Source organism: Heliconius melpomene, chromosome 5 (assembly GCF_056956725.1).
Source record: "Heliconius melpomene rosina isolate 202511_hmr_F chromosome 5, ASM5695672v1, whole genome shotgun sequence".
Lineage (NCBI taxonomy): Eukaryota > Metazoa > Arthropoda > Insecta > Lepidoptera > Nymphalidae > Heliconius > Heliconius melpomene.
This window is the reverse complement of record NC_140393.1, coordinates 859,555-877,892: the sequence shown is the minus strand read 5'-3', so window position 1 is coordinate 877,892 and position 18,338 is coordinate 859,555. Positions and strand designations below refer to the sequence as shown.

General features: G+C 36.1%; 2 protein-coding genes across 2 annotated transcripts; one reads left to right on the top strand and one right to left on the bottom strand.

Moving 5' to 3' along the window:
• The first annotated feature begins 288 nt into the window (after positions 1–288).
• LOC146538777 (vesicle transport through interaction with t-SNAREs homolog 1A-like) lies at positions 289–8,474 on the top strand. Its single transcript, XM_085186145.1, has 6 exons — positions 289–530; positions 705–763; positions 1,471–1,591; positions 1,991–2,196; positions 2,627–2,800; positions 6,446–8,474. Exons 1-5 carry the CDS (start codon positions 437–439, stop codon positions 2,771–2,773), a joined length of 627 nt encoding a protein of 208 aa, XP_085042271.1. The 5' UTR covers positions 289–436; the 3' UTR covers positions 2,774–2,800; positions 6,446–8,474.
• A 242-nt stretch (positions 8,475–8,716) lies between these two features.
• p115 (General vesicular transport factor p115) lies at positions 8,717–18,266 on the bottom strand. Its single transcript, XM_085186138.1, has 10 exons — positions 18,049–18,266; positions 17,555–17,689; positions 15,571–16,517; positions 14,527–14,848; positions 14,242–14,386; positions 13,611–13,865; positions 12,598–12,767; positions 11,782–11,919; positions 10,913–11,050; positions 8,717–10,091 (listed from the first exon to the last, which is right to left on the bottom strand). Exons 1-10 carry the CDS (start codon positions 18,124–18,126, stop codon positions 9,987–9,989), a joined length of 2,433 nt encoding a protein of 810 aa, XP_085042264.1. The 5' UTR covers positions 18,127–18,266; the 3' UTR covers positions 8,717–9,986.
• Positions 18,267–18,338: the final 72 nt, after the last annotated feature.

Here is an 18,338-nt window from a genome sequence, read left to right as displayed (position 1 = left end):
TTGCAAAGGTATACATTAAAAAATATATGGAACGAAGAAGAAATATGATATCTAATCCGTCGTCTTCACCTCATGGTAAAATTCAAATATCAAAACGAATAAAGTAATTTATATATTCGTGCTATATTACTTTAGTCCAGTTTTTTCTGAGGTAAGCGTGTTCAACCAAACAACTTTACCAGTTTTATGAAATTAATATAAATAATCGTAAAGATTTAATAAGAAAATTATCTACTCCAGATTACTTGATAAGTGGCAACACTGCCTACTTTGACGTCATAAGTGACATTTATTTATTTCGATTTTCGATAATCCTTGACGTTGATTAATGATTTGTATTTAATAGCACATAAATTAACATCTTAGAAATAAATATCGGTCATTTTTTTTTCGAGAGAGAAATAAAATAACTGCTATGTGATTGTTTTGTGTTAAAATGTCTTCGCTTATTCAATTGTACGAACAACAGTACTCAGTGCTTTCAGCAGATATCACATCTAAGATTGGTCGATTAAAATCGGCCAAGGAAGGTTTGTTTTTCACTTCTCGTTTTCTTGCGTTTTATTCTACTGTATTTACTATAAAAATATCTTTCTTTTAGAAACAATTCTTATAAATAAAATATTAATTATTACAAGTAGATTACAAATTGTTTTTTTAATATTTTATTTATAAAAAATATAATATTACTTAAACTATTTCAGATGAACGAGAAAATTTGTCCAGAGAAATACAAACAAATTTTGATGAGGCTAATGACTTGGTATGGCCTTTATTGTTCATTTATATTCTATTGCTATAAGTATTTTTGTGTGTACAATTTTTTTTGTAATTAATGCTATATATTAATTACTAAACAATAAAAAATATGTATATTGCCTCATTATAATTAACTACTCTGTGATCTTATCAGTTGTTTGATAAAAATTAGTTATTTATAATATAGAGTATCCACAATAGTAGTTGTGCATCTTGACACCATGTATGTTCATAAATGTTCATCTAATTAAATTTCCTTAATATAAATAAAATGATATAAATGGATTACATCAAAAGATTGGTTTTACTTTCATGCTGTATCCCAATATAGGCATCATGGGAATTTGCACAAAGCAGGGATCATAGGAACCTAGTATTAAGACACTATGCTCCAATTAAGAAACTACCATTTCTTACTTACTGTTTACTTACCAAAGGGAGAAAATGAATATTTCAAATATTTCATTCCCTGTGTGGGAATCAAATTTACAACTATCATGTTCATAGTTGTACGTTTGTGCCCCTACACCACAAAGACCTCATATCTTGATTGCTATAATTTAATTCAATTTTAATGTAATTAAAAATAAAGACTTGGTTAGACAATGCTTAATTTAAGAGTAAATATAAAAAAAAATGTAAAACAATAAGATAAAATTGAATTAAAAAAGGGTTAAAGATTTCTTAATATTATTATTCTTTTCATATTAGTTGGAGGAACTTGAATTGGAATCTAGGGGAGTGGGGACTGGTTCACGAGTGGCGGCATACAGGGTTGAGCTACAAAGGGTTAAAGATGAATACCGTTCTGTCGCTAGCAACACTGCTACATGTAAGCTTTTTCAAATTAGAATTTATTTACATCCAATGAAATTTTAATTCTAATTCTAATTAAATTAAATTCTAGAACACAATGTGGTGCTTGCTTGTCTCAATGAAAATATAAAATATTTAATTTCCTTAAGTGAGATCAAACCCACAATCTAGCGTTTACAGTCATATGCTTGTGCCCCTGCGCCATGACTCAGCTCAATGGAACACAACATACAATGCCTACTTAATATAACAGAAACTTATGTATAAGCAGTATTATTGTAAAGTTTCATCTGCATCCATTCAGTAATTTTTGTGTAACAGCAACAAGGAACAAACATCCATCCTAACAAACTCACATTTATAATATTAGTAGGATAGTATTTATTTTTTTATCACAATATCCTCTTAACACCAGATAACATAGACCAAGACGAGTATGAAGACTGGTCTTTAGTGAACGACCAGCGACGCAAGTTACTAGACAATACGGAACAAATAGAGAGGACAGGCAAGACACTCACTGAGGGCTACAGAGTGGTGCTCGAGACAGAACAGATAGGTGCCGCTGTGCTGCAAGACCTTAGTGCTCAGAGGGAAACTATACAGAGGTCTAGGGGACGGGTGAGTTTTGTTATTTTTCCATTTAAATATTTTTCATTTACAGTTTTACATCATCATCTTCATCAGCCTGTCGTCGTCTACTGCTGGACATAGGCTTCTCCAATGGCACGTTCCTCCATTACGCTTGTCGAGGCGTGTTTCAGTTTTACATAGTATCTCTTATATAGCATATTAGGCAGAGGGAACCTAATATTAAGATACTCAGTTCCTCACTTTCCGCCGATTTTTTAAGACATTGCATGTTGAGTGGCGGAACTCAACGCTGCACCTGGCTTTGTTACCAGAGCGAAGGAATGAAAATATTAAATACTACATTCCCCTCAGCGAGATACACGTACGTACACGTCACAAATGCTATTGAACAATCTGATGCATTCTTTATTTTTTAAAGACTATATTAATATTATTTTGCATTATGTGTTCATTGTAGCTCCGTGAAACAGACGAACAGTTGAGTCGTTCCACACGTCTCCTAAACACAATGGTGGTACGCGCGCTACAAGAGCGAGTTGTGCTCGCCCTCGTGCTGGTGGCGCTGGCGGTGATAGCCGGAGCCGCGATATACGCATACACCTAGCCCGTTATGCCTTCTGTGACTGCCGAGGTATGTAGGTTCATACTGTTTTGTTTTTTATAATGTACGGTGTTAAGTTAAGCCGGAAATATTATTATATAATTTTGATTGACATTTCAAATGGATAAATTGAATTTGTCAATTCGTCCAACTCCAATGTCCACGAAAATGACACAAACTGGAATGCAGCAAAATTAATTATTTTTATTTTCTTACCCTAGTGAGAAGACAAAAAATGGCATTGAGTTTCACCATGCAACTCAAAATGCAATGTCTCGAAAATTAAGCAGTGCTTAACACTGTCTTAACACTAGGTTCCCTCTGCCTACACTGCCATATGCGCGATATAGTCTTCTTCCTGGCATTAATCCCGGCTATTACCAGGGTCTGCCTTCCTACTTACCCTACTCCACTTTGCACGATCTTTTGCGTCCTCGGTGGTTAGACCATTGGCTCTCATGTCCTGCATCACGACATCCAACCAGCGCTTCCTTGGGCGTCCGGGAGGTCGCGCCCCAGGAACTAGTATAGCAAGGCACTTGCGTCCGACATAGTTCTTAGGCCGGCGCGTAACGTGGCCAAACCATCTCAAGCGACGCTCTTGGAGCTTATCCGCTACGTCACGGACCCCAAGACTACCTCGAATGAATGTGTTGCGTATGCGGTCAGACCGCGTTACGCCGCACATCCACCTCAGCATCTTCATTTCCGTGACGTGAAGCTCCAGAGTGTGCCGAGATAGTGCTGGCCAACATTCGCTGCCGTATAAAAGAACCGGTCGGACGATGCTCTTGTATATCAGCCCCTTGAGCTTGGGCGGTATTCTGCGGTCGCAGACCACACCAGTGACCTCCCGCCATTTGGCCCAGGCAGCGCTTATCCGGCCATGGACATCGTGGTCGATGCCTCCAGACTCGTGCATAACGGATCCAAGGTACCTGAACTTCTCCGACTTAACGGCTGGCTCAGGACCTATAAGGATGGTGCTCGAGTCCCGGCTCCCGCAGGCCATGTACTCTGTCTTCGACACATTTAGTTTAAGACCGCCGTTCTCAAGCGTACCCTTCCAGAGGTTCACTTTACGCTCCAGCGTCAGTCGGTTCTCGGCAATGAGTGCTATGTCGTCGGCATACATCATCAGCCATGGAGGCTGGTCCTGGATGTGAGCCGAGACAGTATCAAGCACTACATTGAACAAGAACGGACTAAGAGCCGAGCCCTGGTGAACCCCCACTGTAATCGGGAAGGGTCTAGTGTCGCCAACAGCAGTCCTAACCATAGAAGCGGAATCGTGGTACATGCCTCTGATAATCTCAATATAGGCCTCAGGGATCCCTTTGGATCACAATGCCCACCAGATACACTGACGAGGCACACAGTCAAAGGCCTTCTGCAGATCTAAAAAGGCCACGTGCAGAGCTCTCCTTTTTTCCCTGTATGCCTCCATCAAAGTTCTGAGGGCGAAAATGGCGTCCATGGTGCCCGATCCTGGCTGAAATCCATATTGAGACTCAGAGACAGTACACTCTCGGCGGAGCCTGAGGTCGATCATGCGCTCGAAGAGCTTCATGGTATGACTCATAAGCTTAATGCCCCTATAACTACCACAATCTTGAACACTGCCCCTTCCCTTGTAAATAGGGGTAATAAAGCTAAGCCGCCACTGATGCGGCATCTTACCAGTGTTCAAGATATGGTTAAAAAGGTCAGTAAGCATGAGCACACCAAGAGAGCCCAACGATTTCCACGCTTCGATCGGGATGTCGTCAGGTCCCACCGCTTTTCCGTTCTTCATGCGTCGAAGGCAATTACGTGTTTCGTCAAGGGTTATTGGGGCAATAAGTCCGAGGTTAGGCGGTGGGTCGTGATGAAGACTGCATGGGTGCTGAGTATTCAGCAACTCCTGGAAGTAGCTTCTCCACCTCTCCTTCACAGAGTCATGATTACAGAGCAGCGTGCCCTGGGAATCTTTGACGCAAAGACATTTTGCGATATCTTGCGTCACTTTATCCCGGGAACGTGCCAGTTTGTAAATGAGCTTCTGCCCCTCCACAGTTTCAAGTTTATCATACAATGGTGACAAACTCTCACTGCGGGCTCTGGCTACAGCTCTTTTACTGGCACGTTTAGCTACTGTGTACTCCAGTCTGTCTTCAGGAGAGTTGGATTCCTGCCACTTCTTAAAGGCAGCCTTCTTTTCACGAGTAACCTCCTGCACCTCGTCATTCCACCACCATGTCTCCCTGTCGATGACACGTCCTCCCCTAGAAAGGCCAAGAACTCGCCTGCCCGCCGCAATGATTGCCGACTGAGCCCGATCCCAAGCATCCTGAGCAGTCTCGGTGTTAGTCGAAATATCGTGACTTTTCACCTCTGCCAGGAAGTCGGTCTGCATCGGTCCATTCAGCAACCACCACTTGATCCGAGGCCTACGTTTCTCGGCTACTTTCTTCTTCGGAGTGACGTTAAAGTCCATGACAAGAAGACGATGTTGGGCCGTTAGGCTTTCGCCTGGAATGACCTTACAGTTAGTTACCCTGCCCATATGACACCGTCTGGTCAATAAGTAGTCTATTTGAGTTGAGTGGGACCCGCTCTTATACGTGATAAGGTGCTGAGAATTCTTTTGGAAGAACGTATTCACGACGGCCAGATCAGACGCAATACAGGTTCTCAGAATGTTTTCTCCCTCTGCATTGCGAAGACCGTGCCCAAAACCCCCGTGAACACGTTCATACGGCTCAGCAGCCTTACCGACGTGCCCGTTCAAATCCCCCCCAACTAAGACCACTTCGGTACACGGCACAGCAAGTAGCACCCCTTCATACTGCTCCCAGAATGTCTCCTTTTCGGCCGCGCTACATCCCGCCTGGGGAGCATAGGCACTGATTAAGTTTGTGATGACGCCCTCAATCAGTACCCTCACTCGCATCAAGCGGTCGGAGCGACGGTCAACTTCAAGGAGCCCATTCTGAAGCTCTTCAGATAGCACTACCGCTACACCGTTTCTACCCGAAGGTGACCCAGTGTATATAAGCCGGTAACCCTGTCCGATGTTACGGGACTTATTGCCCTTCCAGCGTGTTTCCTGGAGGAAGGCACACTGGACCCGACGTCTCATGAGTACATCTGCGAGTTCCCTGCATCGTCCGGTCAGAGAGCCAATATTCCACGTTGCAAAGCGGAGTTTCCTTCTGGGTACTAGCGTCTTTAGCCGTGCCCGTACATGACACGGTAGCCCTTGCCCACTTGTCGCAGGTGTAGGGCGATGTGCCTGCGCGTCGTTTTGCGGCGACGCCCTAGCCGTACCCAGTCTGTTGTTTTGTCGGTCCATATAAGTGGCGGTTGGCGGTTTTTAAATGGAGCGACTGCCGTCTGACCTCCAAAACCCCTTTGTGGGGAAAAACCGAGGAAGGGAGAGGAAAATAGAAGGGGTAGGATAGGTAGAAGGAGGGAGCTAAGGGAAGGAGGGGGGGAGTTAGGACACCATTCTTACGGACTGGATGAGGATGTAAGATGGCGGCTCGAGGATCCGGGGTCGCGTACCCGTATGCCCACAAACAAATATCGGACAGATATTAGTCAGGACATCCTCTGGACAAACATCCTCTGGACAATCTATACAGTGTGATGCTAAAAAAAACTAAATAAAATATTTTTTATTCATATTTTCAGGATGGCCGCGTGATAATATATATTTTGTACATGGCTTGCACTAAAGTGATGCCAATTTTGCTTAGACTGTTCATACTGGTGCGTCTAGTGTGGGCCTTCTTTAATTAAAATACAATATAATTGGTATAAACAGACTGTCGACGCAGTATATATGAATATTTATTATTTGTTAAGTTATTGCTTTATGACAAGAAAGTCTAAAGAAGTAGAGTCTAACTCTAGTCTAATTAATTTGTAAAAAATTATGATCAAATTATGGTTTGTCTCTTTTATTTTTATGTGTTGAGTTTTTTTGTCAATAATATTGTTTGTTGCTTTCATAATATGTAAAGAGAAGGCCCAAAATAGTTGTATACAAAGCAGGAAATAAAAAAATGTCACACTCGTTCCACATAGTGTTGAACGAATGCCCAAAATAAAGGAATCACAGTTGCTGGAAAAAAAAAGTCATGTGAAACTTTGACGAAAAATTTGAATTAATACATTTTTGACTCATAATTTTTTTAGAAAATTTATTATTATATATTTTTCGTGTTCTTAAAGACTGTTTTTTAAGTCCTTTTCATTTGTGTAATTAAAATGTAAATGTAAAGCTTCTTTTAGTTAAATGATTGTAATATCTTATTTTAATCATATTATTTTTACTAGCTTATAAGAAAGTAATAACAAAAATATTTAGAATAAGTGAAACAAAAAATTACATTGTGAAATTAACAGACCTAATTCATTATATATAATAATATTTATATAAATTATTGTATGTTGTCTTTAGGTATACTATGTAAAAATATGATATATCAACAAAAAAGAATTTAATTATTTTTTACATTAAGTACTATGCATAGATAATTTATATAAAATTAAGTGCATCTCATTTTTTAATAATAAATTAAAAATAAATCTTTCATATTTTTTTGTATACTTTGTATTTAAGAAAAGAATAATATTTTTTTATTATGAAGGCTTATAATAAATAATGAAATCATTTCTTTCTTTCGTTACCTTATAGCATCAATGACGTGAACAGATAATTACAACCATGTATAGTTTTTATTTTTAATAATTTTGTAAATAGAGGCCGTCGTGGCGCAGTGTCACGAAGGTGTGACTGTAACGCGACGGTTGTGGGTCCGATCACCACTCGAGTGAAATATTTATTTACGTTTATATTTCCATTTCTTCGCTCTGGTGTCGAGGGAAAGCGCGGCGTTGAGTTCTGCCACTCAACACGCAATGCCTCCAGAATTCGATTGAAAGTGGGGAATGGAGTGTCTTAACACTAAGTTCCCTCTGCCTACCCTGCTGAGTGTGGGATACAGCGTTAAGCTGATTTTTTTTGTAAATATTTCACAACAGATTAAATAGGATTAGAGGTGATTGATAAATATCTTAGTATTTGTAAGTTAAATAAATTATGTTTTATATGGCATTCCAAAATATTTTTTATACTGTATAATTTTTATAGCTTCACGCTATATTTTGCACGTAGCAGGGTATGCAGAGAGAACCTGGGACGCTCTGTTCCCCTTAAGATATTTCCGTTCCCCACTTTCCACCGAATTCTTCAGGAATTGCGTCTTGAGTAGCGGAACGCAATTCTGTAGTTTCCCTTATTTCGAAAGCGAAGAACTGTAATAAATATTTCATTTCCCAGGTGAGAATCGAACTTATAACCGTCGTGTTGTACAGTCGCACGCTTGTGCACCTCCGCCACGCGTGCGGCCTCAATATATAATTGTTTGGTTCTCTATTACAGTATTTTTTTATTGGTTTGATAATTTAAGTTCTAAAAAAGAATATTTATGTAAATACTCATGGTGTTATTTTAAAAAAATCAAGCATTTACTAAAGTTTAATGGTTAAGTATGATATAAATGTTATTAATTTATATTATTGTAATATGTATATTTAATATGAGAATGTGTAGGTGTATGTAGTTAGAAAATTGTAGATAGGTTATAAATGTTTGGTTCCTGGCTTTGTTTTGTTTCATGATTTATAATCCCAATAAATATTTTAAAACACTTAACGACTTTATTTAACTAATTTTAATTTTATAATTTAAAAATAAAATTAAAAAATATAGTTACATACTTTTTCTCGCATGTTGCTGGGTTGTTAGACAGAACTAAACAGCGCGGAAATGATAATAGATCATTCCGCGTTTGTTTTCTTCTTCATTTTCTGGTTCTGATTACTCAAAATGCAGTATTGGAATGGACATTTGGACATCCTGCATACTTATTTTTTTTAATAAATAAAAAAAAAATGTTTTTATTTTTCTAATTAATTTTATTGAGAAACCATTTATACACATTTATACAGCCAGTATATTATACAAATTTTTTATTCTACTAAAATTAAACCATAATAAATCTTAAGTTTTTGAAAATTACAAATAACAGAAGTAATCAATCGTTATACTTAAATATATGTATAACACACTAAGTCCTGATCATTAATAGTATTGACTGTATAACTATACATCAAACCTTCGACCAACGACCCAACAGTCGAAATTATTAACAAATAAGCCAATGGATAGTTTCTTTAGAATTTGATTCAATTATTTCATTCACCAATTTTTTTTCTTTCGAATATTTTTTTTTATATTTATCGTTTACAAAATAAGTCAGTAGTAAGAAGAAATATGAAGTGGCTTACCTTTACCATGTACTGTATTATGTACAAACATATGAATTTTAACTAAAATTTAAGCGAATAAGTTGCACTAATTCGAGTTCCTTTAAGAAATTATAAATATAGCCATATCGAAAATATGATCATCTTTACAATAATATGAAATAAACAATATTAAAGGTATAAATAAAGAGAATAAAATATAATATGTCACTAGAATGATTGTTTATGGTACAGGTAAGACAATTTTTACACTAAACAGAAAAAAATACCACTTTATTATTTACATATACAACATTTAAAAAATTATATGCTCTATGTTATAAATATTTAAATAAGAATTATTAAAAAGTATTGGACGATAAAAACAAATATAATTCTTTATGACTAAAGATTTTATATTAATGATAGTGTTAAGTAAAATTTCTTATTATTCATGTGTTCCGCTTCTGGCTTCGCCCGCTTGAATAACTGAAGCAGCAAACCAGTAGCTCCTGCGATAAGAGCGCTCAACCAAACAAACTGTTTCACTTTATATTATTAGTATAGATAAATAACAACGAAGTGACTTTCTAATTACATATTATATTGACCTGAAATTAGTATTGGATTTGATTTAATCCCTAATAAGAACAAACTAATTAAACAATTTTACGTCGCGGGATTAATTTTTTATAATATTATGTAATATCCTTTTACTTCATTCCAACATAAGAAACACACTATATTAAAAATAGGTTACTCAGTATTTTTAGGCCTTGTATTACTTCATTATACTTATCGGTCCAAGAAATAAAATTACCAAAATTTTGTGTCACAATAAATAAATAACATCTAAACAATTTATTTGTAAAATATAATATTTAATTATTCTTATATATATATAGTAAAAATTTATAATTTAAGTCAAATCCTCTTGTTTCTCCTCTGGTTCTATTGTGTTATCATCTTCTATGGACACTCCAAGGGAAAGTAGTTTCATTTTGTATTCAGTTAGTCTTGCATCCTATAGATAAATAAAATAATTTACAATACATTAAATTTAATTATATTATGTTGATACCAGTCGTGGCGCAGGGGCACAAAGTGTGACTGTAAAATCACTTGAGGAAATGAAATATTTATTTATATTTATATTTTCAATTCTTCTTTCTGGTGTCGAAGCAAAGAGCGGCGTGGAGTTCCGCCACTTAACACGCAATGCCTTTAGAACTCGGCGAAAGGTAGGGAATGGAGTGTCTTAACAATAGGTTCCTCCTGCCTACCCTGCTGGGTGCGGGATACGGCGTGAAGCTGATTACTTATATTAGTATGAGGTCAATCGTGGCGCTGGGACACCAGCGTGTGACTGTAAACGCGACAGGATTTGGTTTCGATTCCTACTCAGGAATTTTCTTCACTCTGGTTACAAGGCAAAGTGGTACTTCAATCCACCCATGATCTCACCAAAAGTATTCTTTCTTTTCTACACCTGTATAATATTGGCACTGAAGAGATTTTTTATTAGTTTACAATTATTTAATTAACTAGCAAGCCCAGAAAATAACAATTAGCCCCACAATTCACGGTCCGTCCCTGATTATATTATATTTATATAATGGTCATTTCCCCACTAGGGTAAGAAAAAACGCGGACTTGATCACCGTCTCTAAATAAAGCAGGGTAGCTTAGTATTAAGTAGGCAGCTTAGTAGGGTAGCTTACTATTCCCCAAGCGCCACCGAATTCTCAAGATATTGCGTTTTGAGCGGCGGAACTCAACACTACGCTTTGTTAAGATGATTACTCATCTGATTGATCACTCATCTCAACTAATAATATATGTTACCTGGTCAGCGAGTAAGACTAACAAATCATCCTGATCGTTCTTCAGTTTCTCCAGTTCTTCATTGTTCTTCTTCTGAGCGTCCTTCGCCGTGAGCAAATCTTGTGTAAGTTTGAGAACTTCCAGTGTTAGTGCGCTTACCTTTAATATATTTTTTTTAATTAGTGTAGTATAATAATATAGTACAGAACATAAAAATAAAAACAAGTACATTTATTTAGTGTGGGTTTTTTTTTGTTACACAATGCAGTGTTGGCACCGACGTTGTTATACGGAGCGAAACGTGGGTATTACAGAAGAAGAATGAAAGAAAGATGAATGCCGTGGAGATGCGACCTCTTCGTAGGATATCGGAGTCAGCTTAGTTGATCGAATCCGCAATGGAGATATACACAGAATGGCAGGTACTAGCAAGGATGTCACGGTGAGAATGCAGAAGAACGTGCTCAGCTGGTTTGGGCACGTCGAACGAATGAGTGATGAAAGAATGGCAAAAAAGATCTATGATGTCTGCTCACTTAGCGGTAAGAGGTGGGGGAAGACCTCGGTTGACTTTCGAAAACACGGTGTCAAAGATACTGGAGGAAGGTCACGTAAAAAGTATGAGGATCCCCCATGTGTGCATGTATGAAGAGGTGAAAGAGGTGTGTAGAGATCGTAACGTTTGGCGCTCCGTTCTCTCTGACTACCCCGCTAGGGATAAAGCGTGAAGTTATGTTATGTTATATATGTATTATTAGAACATTTTTACAATAGTATAAAAATGTACATAACGAAAACACAAAACCGATTAAGCAGGTATACACTCTAAGCGAAAATATCATCATATAGAAGTTGTAAAAAAACATACATATTTATAGTATTTTCATTACCTTAGCATCGTAGTCGGCAAATCTGGGGTCCAACTTGGCAGGTTCAGGTTCATTGGGGCTCGTCGACAGTTGTGCCTTCAGTAGGGTATTCTCATCTTTTAGCATTGAGTTGGCTGCTAGTGCGTCTGTTAGAGCCGTCTGAAAAAAGGCAGGGAAAATAGAGTATTTCGTTATTTTAGAACGGAGTGTCTTAACACAAGGTTCCTTCGGTATATATAAAAACTAGCGGACGTGCGCAGCTTCGCTTGCATATTTTGGGGGTGAATTTTAAAAAACCATAAAACATGTGTTCAATAAAATATTTTTAAGAGTCTAAATTTCTAGTTTTATAAGAATCAGGGGCGATTTAAAGATTTTTCCATACAAACTTTCAATTCCTTTTTGCACCCTTAGGGGGTGAATTCTAGAAAACCGTGAAACACATGTTCAATTAAATACTTTTAAGAGTCTGAATTTCAAATTTTATAAAAATTGATGCCGATTTAAAATAAATCTATACAAACTTTCAACCCCACCATTAGGGGAAGAATTCTTGAAAACTATGAAACACGTGTTCAATTAAATCAGTGAGGACAAGTCCTTTTATATATATAGATTATTACGCAGAGATTCGTAAACCGATTTATGTGATTCTTTTTGGTCCGATGCGGAATAGCAATCATTTGGTGCTATTAAAATATATGCTGTGTAATCTATGTGAATCAATATTTTTTAAAATAGTAATTATAATTTCAAGTCTTTTTTACATATAAATAATAACATTGTAACAAAAAGTAAAAAAAACCATTGTTACAAAAAAAAAAAAAATTGCATTACCCGCAAAGCCTGCGTCTGTTCCAACTGATACATAAGCTCCTGCAATCTCGCGTCCTGTTGTCTTATCAGTTGTTTGTATTGCGCTAGTTCCTCTGTAACACTATGTGCGGATTCAAACCCGCTGTTAACGGGCGGAGTGGACTCAGCCGTTACACTTTGTATTACTACACCTAGAAAAAATAATGGAGAAAATATAAGTAAAATTCAAATAAAATTACATTTGCTTCCAATAAAGTAATAGCATGTCTATAGACAGCCGCGACCCTTTTTTAATCAATTAAATCTTCTCAAAGAGCCCTGTCCCATTTGAAATGAGTTCTGACTCTTAATATTTCTATTTTGCACAGAATTCGTAATTTAATTATTTTGATTATAAAGCTTTTTCAATGGTGTAGTTATTTAGTATTACTGTTTGTATTGGGTTTGATATTATCTGTTTAGTTTGTTAGGAATTCCATGTTTTGATTTTTAGAAAAAAAAAATTATTCAAAATAGAGAATAAAAATGTTCAAAGTTGATCCTTTTTTTCTGTTTGATGGAAAATTTCTTATCGAGTGATCGTATTGTATTTGTATATCTTTATCTTTTTCTATAAAAAAAGTTACAGTATAAGACATAATTATAAATAATACAATTGAATTGGTAAAAAAAAAACATTTTTTTGGAAAGGACATGTGTGAATACTCATACAAAAGTTTAAAAGTTGTGTTTTATAATGATGAGGTTTTAAAAATTGTGTTACACAGAATTTGAAATTCTTATTGCAATTAGGATTTAAATGTAATCTTTGTGATAATTAATAAAATAGTTACTTAAGAATTAATTAGTAATTAATAATTATTAATTTCATTATTCATTTCCTCGGTTTGGTGGTTAGTTAGTTAGGTGGTTAGACAAAGTTAGTTAGCGTTAGTCAACTAAATTAGGTAGATACGAAATACAGAGTAAGGCTTTAAAAATCTTTTACATAAACCACAGATTAAAAATAAAAAGTAAAAAAGAAGGAAACCCACCTTCCAACCCTTTAAACAGTCTACAAAATTCATAATCGATGAGTACTTCGGAAGGCTCAGCTGCCCTCAATTGCGGGTGCTTCGCCGCCTTGTTATACAACTCGTGTTTCGAGACTTCGCCTATTTTAGCCGTGAAAGTTTCAATACCGATACGCTTCACTAACAACTGGCGAAGAGAGTCGCGTGAATATGTTGAATTCTCCGTGTTCTCTTCGTTGAAGTGTACGCATAGAGCGAGTACGAAGGCGGAGAGACCTATAAGAGTATAAAAAAGGCTATTTTATTATTTTTTTAATATTACATTATTTTTTAGCTGTGTAGACAAAGCTGATAAGGCAGCTTAGTCTACATTGCTAATATTTCTAGTACTATCAAGGAGTTTCATCATTACATTTTTTAGAATTAATAAAACTGGCATATAACAATGAATTTTTTACCTCTCTTAATATACACCTATATTTTAGTGGAAAAGTAAAGAAAATTTAGTGTTAAATGTTCCTATGTCAGAAACGTCAAATCGGAAATAAACAAAAAACTTGTTTATCTATATATACAATCTCATATAAACCAAATAACTATAAAATGTCATATAACCTAATAATTATTATTTTCAATTTTAAGTAAAACATACCTTGCAACAAGTATTCGTTATCGTCGTGTTCGTTGGAGCACGTCTGCGACACCAGGTAGGACACGCCGCCCGGCGCCTGCAGCAGCGCGCCCACTGCGGCCGGACAATGCGCCGTCCACTGCGACAGCAGCATTAGAAGTGCTACCTGGAAACATTCAGTTTGTTTTTATTTTCATTAAGGGACTGCTTTAGGGTTCCGTATTTGAAAAAAAAACTGAAACTTTATAAATTATCATCATCGTCAAATGGAATCCATCTGTCAACAATATATATCAGAGAACTTACCTTAGACTGCAACTTAGTAGTCTGCTGCAACAGCAGCGTGCACTGATGCAACAGTGACACCGGTGCACTACCTATGTTGGTCGCTAACAACACTCTCAACAACTGCTCCTTCTGCCCCGTATTGTCTATCAGGGCATGCATCAGACACACTGAAGCGAACCAATTCGAAAGGATATCTGAGGAGAACAGCCCTCCACAGAGGATTTGACCGCTGGTTAAGCTTGAAACCTCACTTGAGGATGGTAACAAAGTTAAGACTAGGTTAGCTTGGCTTATTTCGTTATGGTAGAGATAGCTTTGGAAACAGTAGAGGACTGCACATCTGTAATAAATTTTTATTGAGGAAATGAGATTTTATTTTTGCTTTACACTAGTGTGCCTATCTTGGGTACCCTACCACGTTCCGCCAGTCAATACGCAAACACCACAGCAAAGCGAAGAAATGAAAATATTTCAGTTCGTCAAGTGGGAATCGAACTTTTAATCTGTCGTGTTTACTACAGTCACACGTTTGTACTCTTGCGCCAGGATCATAGAATATATGAATAGAATAAAATTTTAATCCGTAACATTTTTAAAATCAAATTTACAATAAGAGAAATAGAAAAAATGTGTAGTACATTTATTTTTAAGTAACATTAAAACCATCATAAAAAAGTTAAAAAAAATATTTCAATCAAAATAAAAAACCGGACAAACGCGAGACGGACTCGCCCATCGAGGGTTCTGTCCAAAAATTGGAGGTCGAACTTTTTCTAAAATTCAAACTTAGCTTAGCCAGAAAGCATTAATCTTAATTCTCTACATAGTGTTACGCGTTTTTTAAGTATCTTTTTTTTAAGTAAATGTAAAAGTACGATTTTTTCAGGAACTCATAATAATTTCATGAATCTCTCAATCATTGAATTTCAACTCGATATCACTAAGCGTTCCTAAGATAAAGGCTGTTGACACACAGACAGGCAGACGGACGGACAACAAAGGGATCTCATAAGGATTACTTTTTTCCTTAAGAAATACGGAACATTAAAACAAAACCCTTACCTCAAAGAAAACGGCTGCTTCTCATTCACCATGGACATCAACAGCACTATAATAGCTGGCCGCGGAGGATAAGACGGCGCTATCACATTCCCTATAAACTCTTGATTCGCCGTATCCCCTCTAACGACTTCGGCCACAGTATTAATAGTTTCTGTTAAAATATCAGCAGGAACGCCGCTCGCCATTAGAATATTACACAAAGAATCTAACAAGCCGACATTTTTCATTATTTTCTGACAGCTCGATATAATCTGAGCTGAATTACTCGGTGATACCAAAGTCCTGACAAGTTGCAACATACAATGTACATTTGAAACTTTTTGCGGAGACCAACCGATATCCTCAGCTTCCTCCGGCATGTTGAACATTGGCAGCATTTTCTGTATATAACTGCCTTCTTTAAAAAAATTAATATTGCTACTGTTATTTTTTAGCAAATTTAGCATTAGTAGAAGACAATCTTCTACTATGATGCCGCCATCGGAATAACCTTCAGTATTGACAATTTCAAATAATCTATCAAAGGCGTTTTCAAAGGCTACGATTTTTTGTATATTAGCATTGCCTTTTGTCAGTCTTATAAGCAGTAGTAACGCTTCATTTCTGATAACTTCTCGATTGTCAGATAACAAGTCCATCATTTTTGATACACCCATGGGTTTATCGAGTATAATTTCTTGAATATCTTTAGTCCTATTTGTTAGGAGAGATGTAAGAAATTGTACTGTAGACAGTCTAACTCTAAAATCATATTCGTCCAAAAGATCCAAAACTAGTTGTATATTTCGTGGGTCTTTAATGAACATTTCTGTGAACTGATCTCCGATGTTTATGGGTAAGTGTGGTTTGTCCTCTTCTTCCTCGAATTGAGATGGTGATACAATATTGTTAAGTGTATCGAGCGCATAGTTTATTGTTTCGTTGTCAGCTCTGTCCAGTTCTAATATCTGAAAGAAGAATTGTTACATAGTTAGTTCAGGCCATTGAGTAGCACAGTTACACAGTGTGTGGACTATAAGCACGACGGTTGTGGTTTCGACTCCCACTCGGGGAAATAAATAATTTTATTTATTCATTTTCTCGCACTGGTAACAAGACAAAGTGCGGCTTTGATTTCCTTCACACAAAATGCAGTGTCTCAAAAATTTGGCCGATATTGGGGAACGGAATATCTAAACGATAGGTTTCCTTTGCCTATCCTAAAAAATACGTCAAAATTATTTTTGATATTTTTATAGTCCTATTCCACACTTAAGAAAGAACAATACTTATATAAAAAACATATAATTTTTTAACTGAGCAGAATTTGAACTCACACCTTTTGGTAACTATTCAAGCGCACTGACTGCTAAGCCATACATTCTCATCAAACTATGTCAAAATTCTTACACCGTAATTACAACTTAGTTATGTTGTCTCTTACAAATCTTCGCTATCCAAAGTTAACTGCTAAGAATGATCATTTGGCAAGATAGAATACTATTCCTTAAATATTTTTGACATTTTAAGGTGTTATTTCACATTTAGGAATGGAAAATATTTATTTAGAAAACATAGAAAAACCCTATGATCAAATTTTTATGTTTTCTAAATCAGACCATATACATCATACTGTAAAAGAAATGGTTGGGGGTTTTATGATCATTTTATAGAATGAATTATTTTTAAACCTTGCTCTGGTCAGAAAAACTATATAGAGTGTATGAGACTTCAGTCAGAAAACTCTGACTGGTTCTCAGACTGTAGACTTGCAAAGATACTCCATTCTCAGCTATCTGCTAAAATCAGAGACATTGCATATTGAATGACAGAATCATATATATTATATGATATCACACTGTCCTGCCAGAGGAAGGATAAAAATTCATTCCCCTGAGTGTGCATCAAAGCCACAACCATTGCATTAGCAATCAGGGTCTATTCCACTACTCCATGAAAGCCTCAAATAAATTTCTATTTATTAAAAATATAATACAAAAATCACCTGTTTTAAAGTATCTAAACCCTGAGCACCAACTTCAAGTCTGTACTTCCTTGATAAAGCTTTTAATGCTCTGCAAGCATCTCTCCTGTCTTCTAACAAGGTTGAGTTACTAGCTCTTTCTACTAGTCTTTCCACCTGTTAAATTAATAACAAAATTAACATATGTTAATAACTAGTATATATTTTTTTAATATTTTTTTTTTTTAACAAATTAAGAAACATCAAGGTAATTTTCTACTATTTGTGTTATTTTGTGATTGAAAACACTTATGAAGATTTCTTACTTCGTATAAATCTTTCATAATTATAATAGCATCTGTAATTTATGTGTAGAAATGTTTATTCGACTTGGGAAAGTAATAAAATTACACGATGTCGATTACGACATGTCACATGAAATTCCTCTCACACCTATACCTTAAAATTTATAAATTCTCACACAGCTAAATTTATAAATAGGTCAATAAAATTTTTTTACTGAAAATTTTAGTTACCGTATCAGCTACGGACGGCTGTTGTCCCGTTTCTGGAGCTCCTAGCACGGTTTTCAGGCCGCTTTTTAAGAAATCCATTGTGTTTTACGGTGTAAAACTTTTAATCACCAGTTTATGTAATTACTGTAAGAAAAACATTGCTAAATTTTCGAAAATTTTAGAAATATAATTTGTATGGACGACACGTCAGGGAATAAAATTTGACATTTGACATGAAAATTTTGTAATATCAATAATTCATGTTGACTTTTCGCTTATTGCAAGTGCGAAAAAGAAGTAATAAATTAAAA